Genomic DNA, 18677 nt, shown 5'->3' on the forward strand with positions numbered 1-18677 from the left:
GTTGTTTTCACATGATTACTGCTCCTGTCCGAAAGATGATGCAGTCACAGTTAATGGGGCTCCAGGGTGCTTTGGATGTTGGCGCTCTGCGAAAGCGTAATGAGCAGCATCACCAAGAAAATGGGGAAGATTTACAAGCACGCATCATTCAGCTTGAGGGACAGGTACTCGAATGCTATAGGAGGATCTTTGTTGACATATTTTTGGCATATGCACTGTTGTTTGGGTGGGAAGAAATCTCTACCCTTATAATGTTGTCGTTATGAAGCAGGCAAAATCTCCAATATATAAACACTTTAAGGTCTGAAGACAGGAGGAGATTTAGAATCTTGAAATATGTATTGGTGGCACAAAGTACAACCCCTAGTAAAAAGTATGGAATAACCAGTCTAGGACGAGCACTCATTCAGACATTTAATTATGTAGAGCAAACAGATAAAAAGCGTGAAAAAAAATAATGAATTAGTTCAAAAGTGCAACTCTTTAGCATTCAGAAACACTGCGGTATTTCACAGTACATGTTGGAGTTAATGTTTCCCTCAATGGAATTTAACTCTAATCTTTGTACTCGTCACCTGGTCGCCGCCACACATGCTTGAGACCATCGGAACCAAAAAAAATTAATCTTCGTCTCATCAGACCATAGTACATGGTTCCAGTAATCCATGTGCTTTGTTGACATGTATGTCTTCAGCAAACTGTTTGCGGTCTTTTTTGTGTACCGTCTTCAGACGAGGCTTCCTCCTGTGGTGACAGCCATGCATACCAATTTGATGTAGAGTGTGGCATATGGTCTGAGCACTGACAGGCTGACCCCCCCCACCTCTTCAATCTCTGCAGCAATGCTGACGGCACTCCTGCGACAATCTTTCAAAGAAAGCATTTGGATGTGACGCTCAGCACGTGCGCTTAGCTTCTTTGGACGACCAACCCGAGGCCTGTTCTGAGTGGACCCTGCTCTTTTAAAACGCTGGATGATCTTAGCCACTGTGCTGCAGCTCGGTTTCAGGGTGTTGGCAATCTTCTTGTAGCCTTGGCCCTCTTCATCTAGCGCAACAATATGTCTTTTAAGATCCTCAGAGAGTTCTTTGCCATGTGGTGCCATGTTTGAACTTTTAGTGACCAGTATGAGAAAGTGTGAGAGCTGCACTACAAATGTGAACACACCTGCTCCCTATGCACACCTGACCCTAGTAACACTAACGAGTCACATGGCATTTTGGAGGGAAAATGACAAGCAGTACTCAATGTGGACATTTAGGGATGTAGTTTCTAAGGCAGACATGTCCAGCCTCCAAAGTCCGGCCCGGGGGCCAAATGCGGCCCGTGGTCAAATTTAATCCGTCCCCCAGCCTCTGTCATAAAATCAATAACGTCTGGCCCGCACACAAACTTAATAAATTGGTCAGCAGTACTGTTACCAGCATATGAAGGAGCTTACACACTAAATGCTGCTCCTCATTTACCCACTAAAAGGCAGCAGCACTCTAAGCAATGTTACCCCGTGTGACCCTTTACTTTCAGTTTTCAAAAATGGCGACAATCAAAAAAAGTTGACTGCGACGGGCGACACTTCAAGGATAGGTGAAAATTGGACTACTTCTTCACTAAAATACGCAACTGTGTGTGCCTGATTTGCAAAGAGACAGTCGCTTCGCAAGAGCCCGAGAGTTGAAAGAGAACGCCACAGAGGCTAGTTGCGAGATTGTTTAAATTAATTATTAATTTTTTTTTTTTTTTAAAGCAAATGTGACACACAGAATGACTTGCTAAAATTTGCTTAAATATATTGTCTACGTAAAGGATGTCAGCGAACGTCAGCCCCCCACATTTTTACTACACCATATCTGGCCCCCTTTGCAAAAAGTTTGGACACCCCTGTTCTAAGGGGTGAGATATTAATGGCTATATTTTGAGTTATTTTGAGGGGAAAATAAATTAACTCTATTATATAAGCTGCACACACACTACTTTTCAATGTGTCAAAGTGTCATTCTGTCAGTGTTGTCCCATGAAAAGATATAAGTCTCTGCAGAAATTCGAGTGGTGTGCTCACTTTTATGATACACTGTACCTTTAAAGGCTGAAGCAACATGGCATATAGCAGAGCCAAGCCTTATAGCCAAGATAAGAAAACAAAATTTACCAAGCAACACCTTTCACAAAAGGAGCCTGGAATGGGCACAGGCTTACTCACCGGCTGGTGTGTAAGTGTGTGTGTGGGGTGGGGGGGTCGTTTGGAACGTGCAGCACGTCACATGAGTGACATGACAAAACTCAGCTAAATGCGTGCTAACTACACATACAATAAGAAAATATCACACTTTGTGAATTATGACCGACACTATAGCGAATTTTCATCTTTCTCGTGTCTTCAGACGACAACTGGCATCCATCTCGTTATGTTTTAGTCTTCCAAGGCACGTTTTCAGAGCGTCATCGTGACGTCATCGTCAGGAATAATTTGTTGACGAAATATTTTCCTGATAGTCATTGTTGACGAAAACAACAGATTAAAATAAATATTGAAATAAATGAATAAATATTGAAACACTTTAATGACAAATTTAAGAATTTATTTAATTTTGTATTTATTTAATTAGGCACTCCTAGTCCTTCATTAGCCACACAACTTAATGAAAGGCAGTTCAGTGTATGCCAAATGTACTGAGTCCACAATTACGTCCATAAATTAACAATTGTATAATTTTAAAGTATTTGAGCAACATTTAATATGTAGAAAAGTGATAAATAATGAAACATGCATGATATTATGATAAAACTGCGCTGAATCTCCTGATTGCTCGCAGCTTTTCATTTCATATTTCGCTTTCCCTTGAATTGGGAATTTAAAAAACCTTTTTATCAGGCACCCAACAGTGGCTCTTGCCAAAGATACCCATGTTGCAATGTGGGAAATGTCAACAATGACGACACAAAAAATCCTCCTATAGTTTGAACTCGGATAATACTCTAGTATACATTGGTATGAAAAAGTATCTTTTGGAATTTATCAAATTTCTGCATAAAATCAAAATCAAATGTGATTTGATCTTTGTCAAAATCACACAGATGAAAATACAGTGTCTGCTTTAACTAAAACCACCCAAACATGTATAGGTTTTCCTATTTTAATGAGGATAGTATGCAAACAATGACAGAAGGGGGAAAAATAAGTAAGTGAACCATCACATCTAAAATTTTGTGCTTTATACAAATCAACAATCCTTGATCGCAGGTCTTCAGGCAGCTCTTTTGACAGAGTCATGATGCACATCAGACAACGCTTCTCATCAAGACAATTCTTACTAGGTGTGTGTTTTATAGAGGGCAGGGCAGCTTTAAACCACTCATCATTGATTGGGCACACACCTGACTTAAATTGTTTGGTAAAGATTGGTTTCAATTGCCCTTTAAGTCTCCCAAAACAGAGGGTTCACTTCCTTATGTTTCCCCCTTCTGTCATTGTTTGCATGCTATCCTCATTAAAATATGAAAACCTATAAATGTTTGGGTGGTTTTAGTTAAAGCAGACACTGTTTTTCCTCTGTGTGATTATGACAAAGATCAGATCACAGTTGATGGTGATTTTATGCAGAAATCTGAGAAATTCCAAAAGGTTCAGATACTTTTTCATACCACTGTACAGTATAGATGGCGGCATAAGCTCAAAGTGCTATGTGTTCTTGTCAAGGTGAAGACTCTGCAGCTGGAGAGAGATCACAGCCAGATGTTGCTGGCGAGCATACAGCAGAGATATACACAGGATATAGAACTCATGGAAAATACACACAAGTAATAATTCCACATGAGAAAATAACTCGATGCATGTATTTGTTCCTGAGTGTCAATCGAAATTCACACATTTCATGTGCTGCTTGCAGGACACGCGTGAAGCTTCTTGAGGAATCGGCAGTCCAGAGGGAGACACGGATGCGGCAGGAGACCGAAGACCTAATTGAACGCTTGGCCGCGCTAACACGAGCGAATGAGAAGGAACGTTCAGACCTGCATGCTCACTACCAGCGAAAACTGGCCCAGTTCCAACAAGACCAAGACCGTGATTTAGAGAGACTGCGAGATTTACAGAGGTAATTTGTGTGCTTTGTTTCAAAATTATCAGTAGACTATATGGATAACAACCTTAGAACTAATGTCCTCATAAATAATTGGTTATGCCAAGCAAAAATTTGGACCATTTCAATTAGGGGCGTGACAATAAATAGATGAGGTGATAAATCGCGATACTTTATATACCAATAGGTTATTAATATGCTGCCGTCTTGAAAAGATGTTCATGTTTATTTAAGATCCCCATTTGCAGAAGTACTGCACCGCTTCAGCTACTCATCCGGGGGTGTATCACATCACACACTCACAGAAGAAAGTCATTTTTATAGAGCAAAGGAGTCATATAGAACAACAATAGTAGTATGTACAACTATGAGCATTCTTTTATCACAGTGTTGTTTTTGGCAACCCTTTTAATTTTTGTATTAGTCTTTTGGATGAAAATACATATTCGTCTTAGTCATATTTTAGTCATTTCAAAATTTGTTCATCTTCGTTTAGTTTTATTCGAGGAAATCTCACACAAATTACGTTTAGTTTTAGTCGACAATTACCGTACTCAAAAATGTGTTGTTGTTTTAATCCAACAAAAAAGGTTTCCAACAATTTCAAATGAACATAGACAGACGAGCACATATTTTAGCGTCTACAAGGACAACGCCAACTTGGTGATAATCATACACACTCAGCAAGAAAATCAGTACATTATTTTCAATTAAAACCACCTAGAAGCCACAGACTGTATGTTAAACAAACAAAAAAAAATATTTATATACAGCAGTCCGAGCATTTAACACAGGAAAAGTCTGGCTTTTTTTGTTGTTGTTGCTATGCTTAGAGTCTAGTCAGAGATATTTGGCGAACACATTCCAAGGTGACGACTCTGCTGGCTACAATTAGCATCCAATAGTCGACTATAAAGAGCATCTAATAAACGCCATTTCACCAAATACTCAAGACTTTTTATGCACCAGGGTGCAGACAATTAAAAAACTGTGTGGCATTTGCCAAGGCCCACAGCCTGTCAAAAGGATGGATGCTGGAAAAGTGGCAAAAGTTGGATTTTTCTGATGAATCTTCAATTGTATTACACCACAGTCGCCGCAAATATTGCAGGAGACCTACTGGAGTCTGCATGGATCATAGATTCACTCAGAAAACACTGAAGTTTGGTGGTGGCAAAATCATGGTCTGGGGTTACATCCAATATGGGGGTGTGCGAGAGATCTGCAGGATAGAAGGCAACATAAAAAGTCTGAAATATCAGCAAATCTTAGCTGCCTCTTACGTTCCTAACCATAAAAAGCGACAAATTCTGCAGCAGGATGGTGCTCCGTCGCATACTTCAATTTCTACCTCAAAAGTTCCTCAAGGCGAAGAAGATCAAGATTTTACAGGACTGGCCAGCCCAGTCACCTGATATGAACATCATTGAGCTGGGTTAGGATGAAAGAGGAAGCATGGAAGACGAAACCCAAGAATGTTGATGAACTCTGGGAGGCATGCAAGAGTGCTTTCTTTGATGTTCCTAATGACTTAATCAATAAATTATATGAATCCTTGCCAAAGCCCATGGAAGTCATACAAAATATTAAATTTGGATCTCACAGCACCACTACTTAATTCGCTTATGTTATGTAGCATATTTTTTTATTTGAAGTACATTTTTTGTTCAATTTTCACACTACTTTCTGTAGGCGACAAAACTTTTGTCTTGCCAAAATTTGACCTTCATGTCTTCAATAAATGATAAATCTTTTTTCAGGGAAAGAAATATATTTTTGTACATTCAACATCATTTGGGAGGGTCTTAGCTTTCATATGAGCCATTTCTGAAACCAATTGAATAATTAAAAGTCAGGTTATTAGCAATTGTTTCTACAAAATGCATAAGCAACAAGACTTTTGTCAGGGTCTGTAGCTGTCCTCTTGATTTATATTGATCAGAAAAGCCAAGTGGCCAATGCTAACCCGAATGCTACGCTAATGCATGGAGTTACATTTAGTGTCTGATGATCACTCAGCATAGACCTTTAAAGGAATTGCATATTCTCTCTTGCCAAGATAAGAAAACAAATCTTACCGTGTTTCCAAACAAGCAAGATGGAGGGCAGCCTAGTTTGAGTTCCATCTGAAACTACCGTGAGGAGAGAGAGAGAGAGAGCGGCGCAGCACTTCTCACATGAGTGACACGACCCAAACACTGCACTTCTGGAGCTATTGTTTTTTATTGGTGTGATTCAATAAACATGATTTAGTCATTTCAATGAAGTTCAGTGTTTGCATTGTTATTTTTTTTTTCACACTTTTACTGCAAATGAATATCTGCTCCAAAAATCGGTTGTTGGCCCCTCTAACTACTAATAATCGGTATCGGTCCTGAAAAACTATCGGTCGATCTCTAGTTTCGGAAGGTACCCAGATGTTGAAGGGGCTTGATTTGCATTGTAGTACCTCTTTCATGTTGCTTCTTAACATTTGCTTTTTTTTTATATTTAGGAAATCTATCACAGAGATGAAGAAAGACCATGAAGACCATGTCAATAGGCTGAAAAGGCTAAAAGAAGAAGAGATTGATGCAGTAACAAGTGCAACATCTGAGACCAGGTCCGGCATGTACTGTATTTATTAGGACAAGTATAAATGTATATGTGTGTATGTATTAGTGATGTCTTGAGCGCATATTTTTGCGTCCGAATCATTCACCTGATTTTGAGAATCTGCCGAGACTGAATCCTGATCCGAAACCAAAAGTTTTTTTTTTTTACTTTAACAAAAGTTCCAAACATGTTACAGTACTGTACTTTTTACAGTACTTCCACTTTTGCTTTTTCCAGGAATCTTGCAGTCTAAAATGTATATATTTTTGTATCTTTTGGCAATGCTATTGTATTTCTGGATTATTTTGTTATGTTTTAGCCCTTGAAAAGTAACAAAAAATATAAATTAGGCCTGAACCATATTGGAAAAAATTACTATTGCGATATAGTATATATTGCCAAGGCTCCACACTTGTAGCATTGCTGGCACAGGTGCGCCTAACTTTTTTCTTAAGGTGCACCCACATTTTTTATTGCATCACATTTAATGCCATAATAATAATCACTCTCCATAACATTCATGTAATTCATTCATCCTCTGAACTGCTTATCCTCACGAGGGTTGCGGACAGTGTTGTTAATAACGGCATTAACGGATTATAACGGCATTACTAACGGCGTTATTTTTTTCAGTAGTGAGTAATCTAATTAATTACATTTCTTCTCTTTGCAACGCCGCTACAGTTACTGAGGATGTAATGGCGTGTGTTACTTTGCGTTACTACGTTGGTTGAATGACGTGAGAAAAGTCTGCCAGACACGGAGAGAGAAGAGCGGGAGTCGGAAAGAGGGAGTTGTGACACCGTTGCAAACACGATGCTAAGCTAGGTGGCTCCAATAATGCCTGACTGTGCAAACTACGCACACATGATGCTATGCTAGATATCGCATGTATATGAACTAGATGCGAAATGACAGACTTGCCGGCGTTGGTAAGTAGCCGCCATCTTAAAGCAGTAGACTTCTCAGGAAGGCTCTGTTGTAGAGAACCTTCCTAGCGAACCTTAATAACTTTTAATCTAAAATACTCATTCGGCAAAGTCTTGACTTGAATTTATCTTTAAATGATGAAACAGTTTTAAAACTTTCACATGTCGAAAGTAGAAGGGAACTACTGTTATGCAATAACGGGAGCAATTTTAACAACTTTAACGGTTGATTCAAAACATTAAGTGACTTCCAAACATAGTAGAGGTTACTATCTAGTTATCGCAATATCCACAATACTCCTGTGTAAAGTTTTGGGTAAACAATTGGGCTAGGCTTTGAACTTCACATAATGTGACTTGTTTTTTTTGTTGGTTTTTTTTTTAATGGGAAAAAAAACATCAAAAGTAAAATCAGTTACTTTGCCAAGTAACTAATTACTCTACATTCAGGTAACCGAGTTACTAAATTAGTTTTTGGGAGAAGTAATTTGTAACTTTAATGAATTACTTTTTTAAAAGTAAGATTAAAAACACTGGTTGCGGGGGTGCTGGAGCCTATTACGGCTAACTCCAGGCAGAAGGCGGAGTACACCCTGAACATGTTCCCAGCCAGTCGCAGGGGTTATATAGACCTTCAACTATTCACGCAAACACTCACACCTACGAACAATTTGGAATGTTCAATCAGCATACCATGCAATGTTTTTCGGGATGTTGCCGGAATCCAGAGAAAACACACGCTTACACACACAAGAATAACGTAGAAAAATGCTTGTCTTTATTAGATGCTTCACTCAAATTCACTCACGCTGCCACGAACAGCCTCATGACAACGAAGATTGACTAAACAATCATTAACACATTTTTGCCTTTGATTGTAGAGCTACCGAGCCTTTCTCTCACCAGATCAAAGCCACACACCTGTCAATCATGTTTAACTTAAAGTACCAAGCCAGCTCCACTGGTGAGCAAGAAAAGCAGCAGGAGGGAGGGTGAGAGGCTGTACGAGCATGAAGCAGAAAAACATAAATATATATATATTTTTTAAAATTAAAAACCCCATCTTTTTTGCCCGATTCCGATCCTCTGAAAAATGGTACGATCGGCCTGATTTCCGATCATGTGATTGGATCGGGACATCCCTAGTATGTATGGATTATTCCTTTCAACTCATAGTGAGTTAATATTTCATTAATATGACGGTAAGTTTATAATCAAAGTATGCTAATACTACTTTTGACTTCATTATCATCAGTGTTGTCAGTAACGCGTAACGCGTAACGTATTACTGTAATGTGACTACTTTCTTTCAGTAACGACCAATCTAACAAGTCCATTTATCCAAGTCAGTAATCTGATTAAAGTTAGTTTCCTTAGTGCCTGTGCGTTACTATTTTGTTTTTGCCTCATATTGTATGTAGAATGAAGAATACTGTAGTCATGTACGAAGAGCATTTGAATAGATAATATTGCTCTTGAGTTTGGGAGTGACATCACATCTCACGTTTGCTCATCGGGAAAAAAAAAACTGGTCACGTGTATTACCATGCGAGCGCAACATAGCCTCGCTGCCTCGTCAAAATGCTAACAGTGAAAGGCAGGAGATATACCACAAACGCATGCTCAATGATGTTCATGTCTGGGGCCTGGCCTGGCCAGTGCTGGAGGATCTTGATCTTCTTTGCCATGAGGAATTTTGAGGTAGGGATTGAAGTATGCGATGGAGCACCATCCTGCTGCAGAATTTGTCCCTTTTTATGGTTAGGAATGTAAGCGGCAGCTAAGATTTGTTGATATTTCACCCTGCAAATCTCTCAGGGTGCAGACAATTAAAAAACCGTGTGGTAATTGCCAAGGCCAAACAGCCTGTCAAAAGGATGGACACTGGAAAAGTGGCAAAAGGTGGATTTGTCAGATGAATCTTCCACTGAATTACACCACAGTCAACGCAAATATTGCAGGAGACCTACTGGAGCCCGCATGGATCCGAGATTCACTCAGAAAACTGAAGTTTGGTGGTGGCAAAATCATAGTCTGGGGTTACATCCAGTATGGGGGTGTGCGAGAGATCTGCAGGGTGGAAGGCAACATACAGTGCCTTGCAAAAGTATTCGGCCCCCTTGAATCTTGCAACCTTTCGCCACATTTCAGGCTTCAAACATAAAGATATGAAATTTAATTTTTTTTTGTCAAGAATCAACAACAAGTGGGACACAATCGTGAAGTGGAACAACATTTATTGGATAATTTAAACTTTTTTAACAAATAAAAAACTGAAAAGTGGGGCGTGCAATATTATTCGGCCCCTTTACTTTCAGTGCAGCAAACTCACTCCAGAAGTTCAGTGAGGATCTCTGAATGAGCCAATGTTGTCCTAAATGACCGATGATGATAAATAAAATGCACCTGCTCTGTGATAGTCTCAGGGTTCTGTTTAAAGTGCAGAGAGCATTATGAAAACCAAGGAACACACCAGGCAGGTCCGAGATACTGTTGTGGAGAAGTTTAAAGCCGGATTTGGATACAAAAAGATTTCCCAAGCTTTAAACATCTCAAGGAGCACTGTGCAAGCCATCATATTGAAATGGAAAGAGCATCAGACCACTGCAAATCTACCAAGACCCGGCCGTCCTTCCAAACTTTCTTCTCAAACAAGGAGAAAACTGATCAGAGATGCAGCCAAGAGGCCCATGATCACTCTGGATGAACTGCAGAGATCTACAGCTGAGGTGGGAGAGTCTGTCCATAGGATAACAATCAGTCGTACACTGCACAAATCTGGCCTTTATGGAAGAGTGGCAAGAAGAAAGCCATTCCTCAAAGATATCCATAAAAAGTCTCGTTTAAAGTTGGCCACAAGCCACCTGGGAGACACACCAAACATGTGGAAGAAGGTGCTCTGGTCAGATGAAACCAAAATTGAACTTTTTGGCCACAATGCAAAACGATATGTTTGGCGTAAAAGCAACACAGCTCATCACCCTGAACACACCATCCCCACTGTCAAACATGGTGGTGGCAGCATCATGGTTTGGGCCTGCTTTTCTTCAGCAGGGACAGGGAAGATGGTTAAAATTGACGGCAAGATGGATGCAGCCAAATACAGGAACATTCTGGAAGAAAACCTGTTGGTATCTGCACAAGACCTGAGACTGGGACGGAGATTTATCATCCAACAGGACAATGATCCAAAACATAAAGCCAAATCTACAATGGAATGGTTCAAAAATAAACGTATCCAGGTGTTAGAATGGCCAAGTCAAAGTCCAGACCTGAATCCAATCGAGAATCTGTGGAAAGAGCTGAAGACTGCTGTTCACACTCTCCATCCAACCTCACTGAGCTCGAGCTGTTTTGCAAGGAAGAATGGGCAAGAATGTCAGTCTCTCGATGTGCAAAACTGATAGAAACATACCCCAAGCGACTTGCAGCTGTAATTGGAGCAAAAGGTGGCGCTACAAAGTATTAACGCAAGGGGGCCGAATAATATTGCACGCCCCACTTTTCAGTTTTTTATTTGTTAAAAAAGTTTAAATTATCCAATAAATTTTGTTCCTCTTCACGATTGTGTCCCACTTGTTGTTGATTCTTGACAAAAAATTAAAATTTTATATCTTTATGTTTGAAGCCTGAAATGTGGCGAAAGGTTGCAAGGTTCAAGGGGGCCGAATACTTTTGCAAGGCACTGTAAATAGTCTGACATATCAAAAAAAAATCTTAGCTGCGTCTTACATTCCTAACCATAAAAAGCGACAAATTCTGCAGCAGGATGGTGCTCTATCGCATACTTCAATCTCTACCTCAAAGTTCCTCAAGGCAAAGAAGATCAAGATCCTCCAGGACTGGCCAGCACAGTCACCAGATATGAACATCATTGAGCGTGTCTGGGTTAGGATGAAAGAGGAAACATTGAAGACGAAACCCAAGAATGTTGATGAACTCTGGAAGGAATGCAAGACTGCTTTCTTTGATGTTCCTGATGACTTCATCAATAAATAGTATGAATCCTTGCCAAAGCCCATGGAAGTCGTACAAAATATTAAATTTGGATCTCACAGCACCACTACTTAATTCGCTTATGTTATGTAACATATTTTTGTATTTGAAGTACATTTTTTGTTAATTTTCACACTACTTTCTGTAGGCGACAAAACTTTTATCTTTCCAAAATTTGACCTTTATGTCTTCATTAAATGATAAATCTTTTTTCAGTAAAACAAATATATTTTTGTACATTCATCATCATTTGGGAGGGTCTTAGCTTTCATATGAGCCATTTCTGAAACCAATTGAATAATTAAAAGTCAGGTTATTAGCAATTGTTTCTACAAAATGGATAAGGGACAAAACTTTTGTCCGGGACTGCACACATCTTGACACTGTTCGTGTTAAATGAACTGTTTAAGTTCATGAGTTAATATTCATTATCTTATTAATATTGAAGTACATTTAAAATAAAACTGTTGCTAAATACTACATTTGAGTTTGTGATTAATTGCATTCTTTATAATAATAATCTCACACGATCGAGATTAAAATTGGTAACCATTTCCAAGCCTGAGTATTAATATTTTACTTAAGCATAGCGTCAGAAATGTCGAAAAATATCGAAGTATCAAAACACAAATGACACGATATTTGATCGCAAAATTATTGATACTCCGTTAGTTTGATGTTGCAGTACTCTTCATAGTATTGGAGGATGTTTTTAATTTTCCATCTTAACTCATTGGCTGATTTTGATGGTGTTAGACGTCCAATCCATTCGAATTGGGAGGGTGACCTCCCAGTTCAAATGGATGTACTTCTACCAATGATAAAATCTTTCAAAAGAGTTTTAAAAATTAGAGTTGAATATTGTAGCATTGTGACAATAGTACGTATTTACGTACTGTTTTAAAAGTAATTTTTATTTTTATGGTGAGCAGGATTTTAAGACTACAATATGCCACGTTTGTCTAGGTCTCTGACACTAGTAATAGAGAAGATGGAACAGTTTTCCTGTCGTCTTGGAGATCTTTCCTCTTTGGTCGAGAGCAGGCATGAACACACAACCCATGGTTTGGAGCAAGGGGCGAGGCACAGAGATGAGCAGCTTCAAAGTATGCACCTCACACCCACAACCTTCAAGGTGCACTTAAAACTACTGTTTAATCACAAACTTTTTGTTTCAGTAATGCAGGAGCGTTTGACTCAACAGCAGAAAGTGATGGCTGAGGAGAAGGCATATCTTAAAGAAATCATCTCCAGGATGGACACTCAGATCAATGAACAGCAGAGACAAATTGAGAAGGTAAGTCTTGTTGTACCATGACTCACTTGCCTTGGTTTGTTTTCTTCTGTTATGACCCAAAATTGAGTCACGAGAGAAAAAGGGGTGTGTGACAATGTGACCGTCATAGACTTTGTTTCATGAACAATGGCGTACCGCATGTAACACGTCACTTTTGCTCATTCATGAAACTAGCAACTGTTGATACGGGGGTCAAACTCGCCCGTGTCACTCATGCTAGACGCATGTAAATTGTGTAGGAACGAGATGTCTACTGTGCTAAGCCTACCAATTCTGTCTGAAAACTATGTCCCTGGTGCAAAATTCACTGGTAAAGATGTGAAGAATATACAAATGTTCAGTTAAAGGGATGGCTTGAGTGAAGAGGGCTGAAAAAGACGGGGAAAAAGAGCCTACCTGATCCAGAGGTAGCTTTTTATCGACATTTTTTTGGTGTTTTTTTCTTTCTAACATTGCCGTACGTCACTCACAATGACATTCTCCATATATCTTCCATATGCCTGAATTATATGAGATTAACTCATGATTAACTTTATTCACATGTTGAACGTGACATGCTTTTATTTTAAATATTCAGCAGAAGTACATTTGCTAAGCCACTAACTGTAGGCTTTACACTAGGTAAAAAAAAAAAAAATTACGATTGTCTTCAATTGCGTCATGCATGTGGTGTCAGTAATAGATTTTTTTCGTTTCATCGCATCGTTTGCAAATGCTGTAAACCAGAGTGTTTTTGTGTATGAACTTTGAAGTGTCACCAAGTTGGTGTTTTGGAAAACTTTACTTCTACGGTGGGGTTGATGACCAATAAACCTCTGTGAAAGGAACTGGAAGTCTCATATGAAATCAACATGCACGTGTGCTGAGTGCATGCAACACATGCAAAAACGCACGCACAAATGTATGTACGCACGAAGCGATAAATCGCAGCTGGGAAAAATACCGTCGTAATTTTTCATTTACCTTTGCGTTAAATTGCCTTATTGCATATCGTGACAGGCTTAACCCCAAGGTACTAGTATGAGTTCACTGTCTATACCTCCTCCCCCTGGATGATGACTCGGGCAGGGGACCCCCTGTTCCTCCTATAGACTACCGCCAACTCCTTGGTCCTCCTGATATTGAGTCTCACATCAGGCATGAAAATCTCTCACCTTTCGGCGAAATTCGCCGTTTTGAAGTCAAAAAGGGCGACCTACGTGAATTGCGTAGATCCGAGGAGAAATTCTTTTTGGGAGGAGGGGGGGGGGCTGGGAGGTTTTATTTAATTATTATTATTATCATCATGTGATTAACTTATTACGTAAACTGAGCACTTAAGAACACAGTCAGCAAATCCTTCTAGATGCTTCGCTGACGAGAACCAATCATCGGCCCAAGCTGCGTTCCATTATTCCAAACGCGCGCACTCCTTACGCGTGTACATGGAGTGCTCGGAGAGCCTTCGGTTGCATTGCAAAGCTAAAAAGCAGGCCTTATCCACATCGGGGCAGACCAGAGCGCAGCATACACACTTGCCTGTATTTGCCAGCAGATTGAATTTGGTGAGTAATGGTTTCAATCGTTTTCACGTTTTGCGATATAAAAAAGTTACTGCCATTCGTTGCAGCTTGCGTTGAACACTGCCAGAGCTAGCCAAATCTCCCATGAAAAAAAATAGCTCCCGTTAAATTGGCGTCAAGCTTGTGTATTTAACGGTAATATAAACGAAGAAACACACTGTTGAGTCAAATTAAGCGGCATTCTCTCGGATGGAGGGGGCGCCTCACATCGCTCCCGTCGTCCGCCGGAGACGCGTTATTTTCGGCTTGGATTTGAGCTGACGGCCGGTGTCGGCACAACAGCGGCCCGACGAGTGGTGGGAATGAGTCCTGCTTCTTAAAGCTTTTCAGAAATACAGGGATCCCTCGTTTTTCGCGGTTAATGGGGACCAGAACCCGCCGCAATAAGTGAAAACCGCGAAGTAGCGCCCCCCCCCCCCCCCCCATTTTTTTGGTGCGTGTTCAATGCATTTATTCAGCTTTTACATTGGAAAAAAGATACATACTGCCCCACCGAATTATTTTTAAACAAGAATAAAGTAGTTAGAAAATGCTTGGCTTTATTAAAAGCTTCATAGTGAGTCTACTCAAACCCTCTCAGGCTTTGGTAAACGGTGATTGGCACATGTGCAAAGTTTTTCTTTTTATATATATTTTTTTGTTTGAAGCAACTTATTTGATTGAATAATAAAGACACAAATGTCCTAGCCAAAATGTGGCCCAAACGCAAAACATTACTTAAATGGAAACATTTGTTTCAATCAAGAAAAATAGTTTTCAAATGCTTTTTTTGTCTCAAATTTATTATTGCAATCAAAAACTTTTTTTTTTTATTGAAGCTACTTTTTGGGATTAAAAGTATATACTGTATTTTGATTGAAGCAACTTTGTTTTTGATAGAAGTAACTTTGTTTTTTGATTGAATAATAAAAACACAAATCTAACTCCATCGTTATTGAGTGAGAAAGAAATTAAGAAAGCTTTAAAACTAAAAGCCACCGGGGAGTCTGTTTGTTTTTTTAAATATTTATATTTCATTACATAGACATGCGTCGTAGGGAAGGGAGATTGAGGGATAAAAAAAAGGAGTTAGATGAGGCTGCTAAAGGCAGTGGATACCTCATCAGCTGGGTGAATAGCAGACCTGGTAAGAACAAGTTTGCAAGGATAGTCGGGTATTAAATCCAATTTAAAACACAATTACAATGTTATTTTTCTATAAGATTTTTATGTCATTGCTTTATTAATCATTAGGTGCTAGAGTTGTTAAATATGGATAATAATGAAATAATAGTTTTAAGAAAACTGTGCTGTTGGTGGCTCAGTGACCATCTGATGTGGTTTGTTCTCAGATGAACAAGTTGAGGAAGGAAGTTTTGATGCAGAGGTTGAAGGAAGAAAAGAGGCAGACTGACTGAGTCACAGCCAGAAAGTGTTGATGACAGTTTTGATTTCTATTCACTGTTGCCCCCTCCCAATTAAAGTATGTCACAGTCGCAGCCAATTATTATCTAAAGCTGGTTAAAATTGAAGTTACGTTGTTTTAAGGTGTATTAAATACTTGTTCATGTGCCCCTTTTGATCTACGAGCACCCACCCCTCCACCGGTCTCTGCATGGCCCTGCTGAAACACAGTGTGGGTCGACAGAGCTCAATATTTTGTTGGGGTATACAATACAGTGTACTGGAATATATTTCCTCCACACCCTTCTCACCTTTTTAACCCCTGACCCATTTTCATGCCTGTCACATGGTTGCTGCTGCACCATGTAATAAAGCTCTCAAGCAGTCCTCTTTACTGCTCCTCTTTGTCATCTGTAATACATCCAACAATGGAGGAACCATCCAAGAACTTTTATATATATTTGCTTTTAGAATTGTTTTATTCTTTTAACAAGATACTAATAACAAGATTTAAAAATCTGCGATGCACTGAGGGCGCGATAGTTTAATTGTGAAGTGGCGAGGGAACACTGTATTGGCATCTTACTTTGTTCAAAGTAAGGGGGAAAAAAGTAGCATTATCATTCAATATGAGTAAATTGAGTTACAACTTAGTTCCAGAGTAAAATAAAATAAGAATTCAAGATCTTAAGGTAATATGGGTAAGTTTTACTTGATGTAAACTAAAACTTGGTTTCCATGTTAAGACAATGAATACACAATTGTGCATTTTTCAGGAGCGCTGGAATGTGACCGCAGAGAAGGCCAAGGTAGAGTCTTCACTTAAAAGCCTGGAAGAAGAACGACGCTCCATGACCATGCAGATGAACATGGAGAGAGAGGAGTTAGAAAGAGCCAAGGTAGGGTGGACAGCAGGGGTAAAAGTGGCTGCAATTTCTTGCCGTAACTCCCTGACACAAAGAGCGCCACGGAACCAGATTATTATTTTTTTTTTATAAGGGGGTGGTCAAACGTCCTAAAAACACATAAATGCAAAGAAAACTGCTTATGGCAGTTAAACCTATACACAAAAGGCTTTACACATGCATTAGACTACAGTACTACTTGTATCAAGGCATACATGAGAAACGGATTTTCAGTCAAAATACTATTTTTTTTAATGATGTGCAAAATAACAGTAAACAAAAACACCATACAGTAACCCCAATCCCCATCTCCTGATGTTTGTTTTCCCTCATTTCCTCTCATCTAAATGCAAAACGTCAATTTTAACTACTAAAGAACATAGGATGTTCATTATATTATAGACCAAATGTGAAGTAAGGTTGGCCAACCATGTTTTTGAATAATATCAATGGCTAAACAATTATAAGCATATTTTCTTTATTTTTTTTAATGCAACCCTTCCAGATTCTTTAACCCATAGCAACGAAAATGCTTTTCTTCGACAATCTTCGGAAATTACGTCACACAGAGAACTGCGAGGGAAGGCCGCCATAGAACAGTATTGTTGCATTGCTTCTCGATATGATGCCACAGCGGTGTGTGGCGATGTATTGTTCTCAATCTAAAGAAACGTTGTATGAGTGGCCAAAGGATAGCAGGGCACGTAAATGGACATCTTTTGTTCGCACGAAGCGAATGAATTTCTCGCCATCATCGTGGAGTGTTCTCTGCTGCAAACACTTCGAAGATGCCTGCTTCCTCAACCGGTCTGCTTATGATCAAGGATTTGCCAAAAAGTAAGTGTGATTTTTGGATAGATGACTGATGACTTTGTCAAAGCAGAGCTGCCAACTGTTGTGGAATGAACAGTAGAAGGTAGCGACGTTAGCCGAAAAGTAACTTGAGGCAAAACCCCGATGGTGTTGTGGAATGAACAGTAGAAGCTAGCGACGTTAGCCGAAAGCTAACTCGTGGCAATCCCCGATCATAGTTGTATTGAGTTAATTTTGCCTACACTTATAAGTTGGTCAAAACTTTTCTTTTATCCCAGGCAATAGTAGATGGTTTATTTACCTGACATGTTTCGGCGAACACTTCCGCATTCGTTAGAGGGTCCGAAGGCGGAAGTGTTCGCCGAAACATGTCAGGTAAATAAAGCTAACGTCGCTAGCTTCTACTGTTCTTTCCATAACATGATCGGGGATTCGTCAAAACTTTTCTTTTATCCCAGGCAATATTAGGTGGTTTATTTACCTGACATGTTTCGGCGAACACTTCCGCGTTCGTCAGAGGGTCCGAAGGCGGAAGTGTTTGCCGAATCATGTCAGGTAAATAAACAACCTACTATTGCCTGGGATAAAAGAAATGTTTTGACGAATCCCCCAGAGGCGGAAGTGTTCACCAAAACATGTCAGGTAAATGAACAACCTACCATTGCCTGGGATAAAAGAAAAGTTTTGACGAATCCCCGATCATGTTGTGGAATGAACAGTAGAAGCTATCGACGTTAGCTTTCGTCTCGAGGCAAACCCCAATCGATGCTATTCATATCAGCGATGAGTAATAATGTAAAAAATAAAATTATGTGCAAATACCTGCATCTTCAAAACATAGAAATAATAACAGGCTATATCTTACCAATCTTGTAATCTCGATGGGTCTTGTCCCATTCCATGTCAGGTTGTGTGGGCACATTGTTTGCATCCTGATTAGCATCTGGCTAATACATGTAAGGTCCAACATAAAATTCCAACCTCCTCCTCTTCCTCCAACTCTTCAAAAACTTGGATCTCCTCACTTGCGCTCGAGCTATCCCTTATATCGCTGTTTGAATCATTGTTTGAAGGGCTTTGTATGGCGGCTGTATGGAGCGCTGCCATCACTGTTCTCGGTG

General features: G+C 39.6%; 1 protein-coding gene across 2 annotated transcripts in view; it reads left to right on the plus strand.

The window, feature by feature from the left end:
- LOC130932156 (fas-binding factor 1-like) overlaps positions 1-18677 on the plus strand; it is a 61295-nt gene that overhangs the window by 34808 nt on the left and 7810 nt on the right. Inside the window, exons 17-23 of one of the 2 annotated variants that reach the window (XM_057861600.1) lie at positions 36-164; positions 3695-3795; positions 3885-4091; positions 6571-6678; positions 12563-12702; positions 12775-12893; positions 16615-16737. In XM_057861600.1, coding sequence (XP_057717583.1) covers positions 36-164; positions 3695-3795; positions 3885-4091; positions 6571-6678; positions 12563-12702; positions 12775-12893; positions 16615-16737 — 927 coding nt within the window. Of the gene's footprint in view, positions 1-35; positions 165-3694; positions 3796-3884; positions 4092-6570; positions 6679-12562; positions 12894-16614; positions 16738-18677 lie in introns of both variants that reach the window. The other variant, XM_057861599.1, reaches the window with a different exon arrangement.

The sequence above is a fragment of the Corythoichthys intestinalis genome, chromosome 16 (assembly GCF_030265065.1).
Source record: "Corythoichthys intestinalis isolate RoL2023-P3 chromosome 16, ASM3026506v1, whole genome shotgun sequence".
NCBI lineage: Eukaryota > Metazoa > Chordata > Actinopteri > Syngnathiformes > Syngnathidae > Corythoichthys > Corythoichthys intestinalis.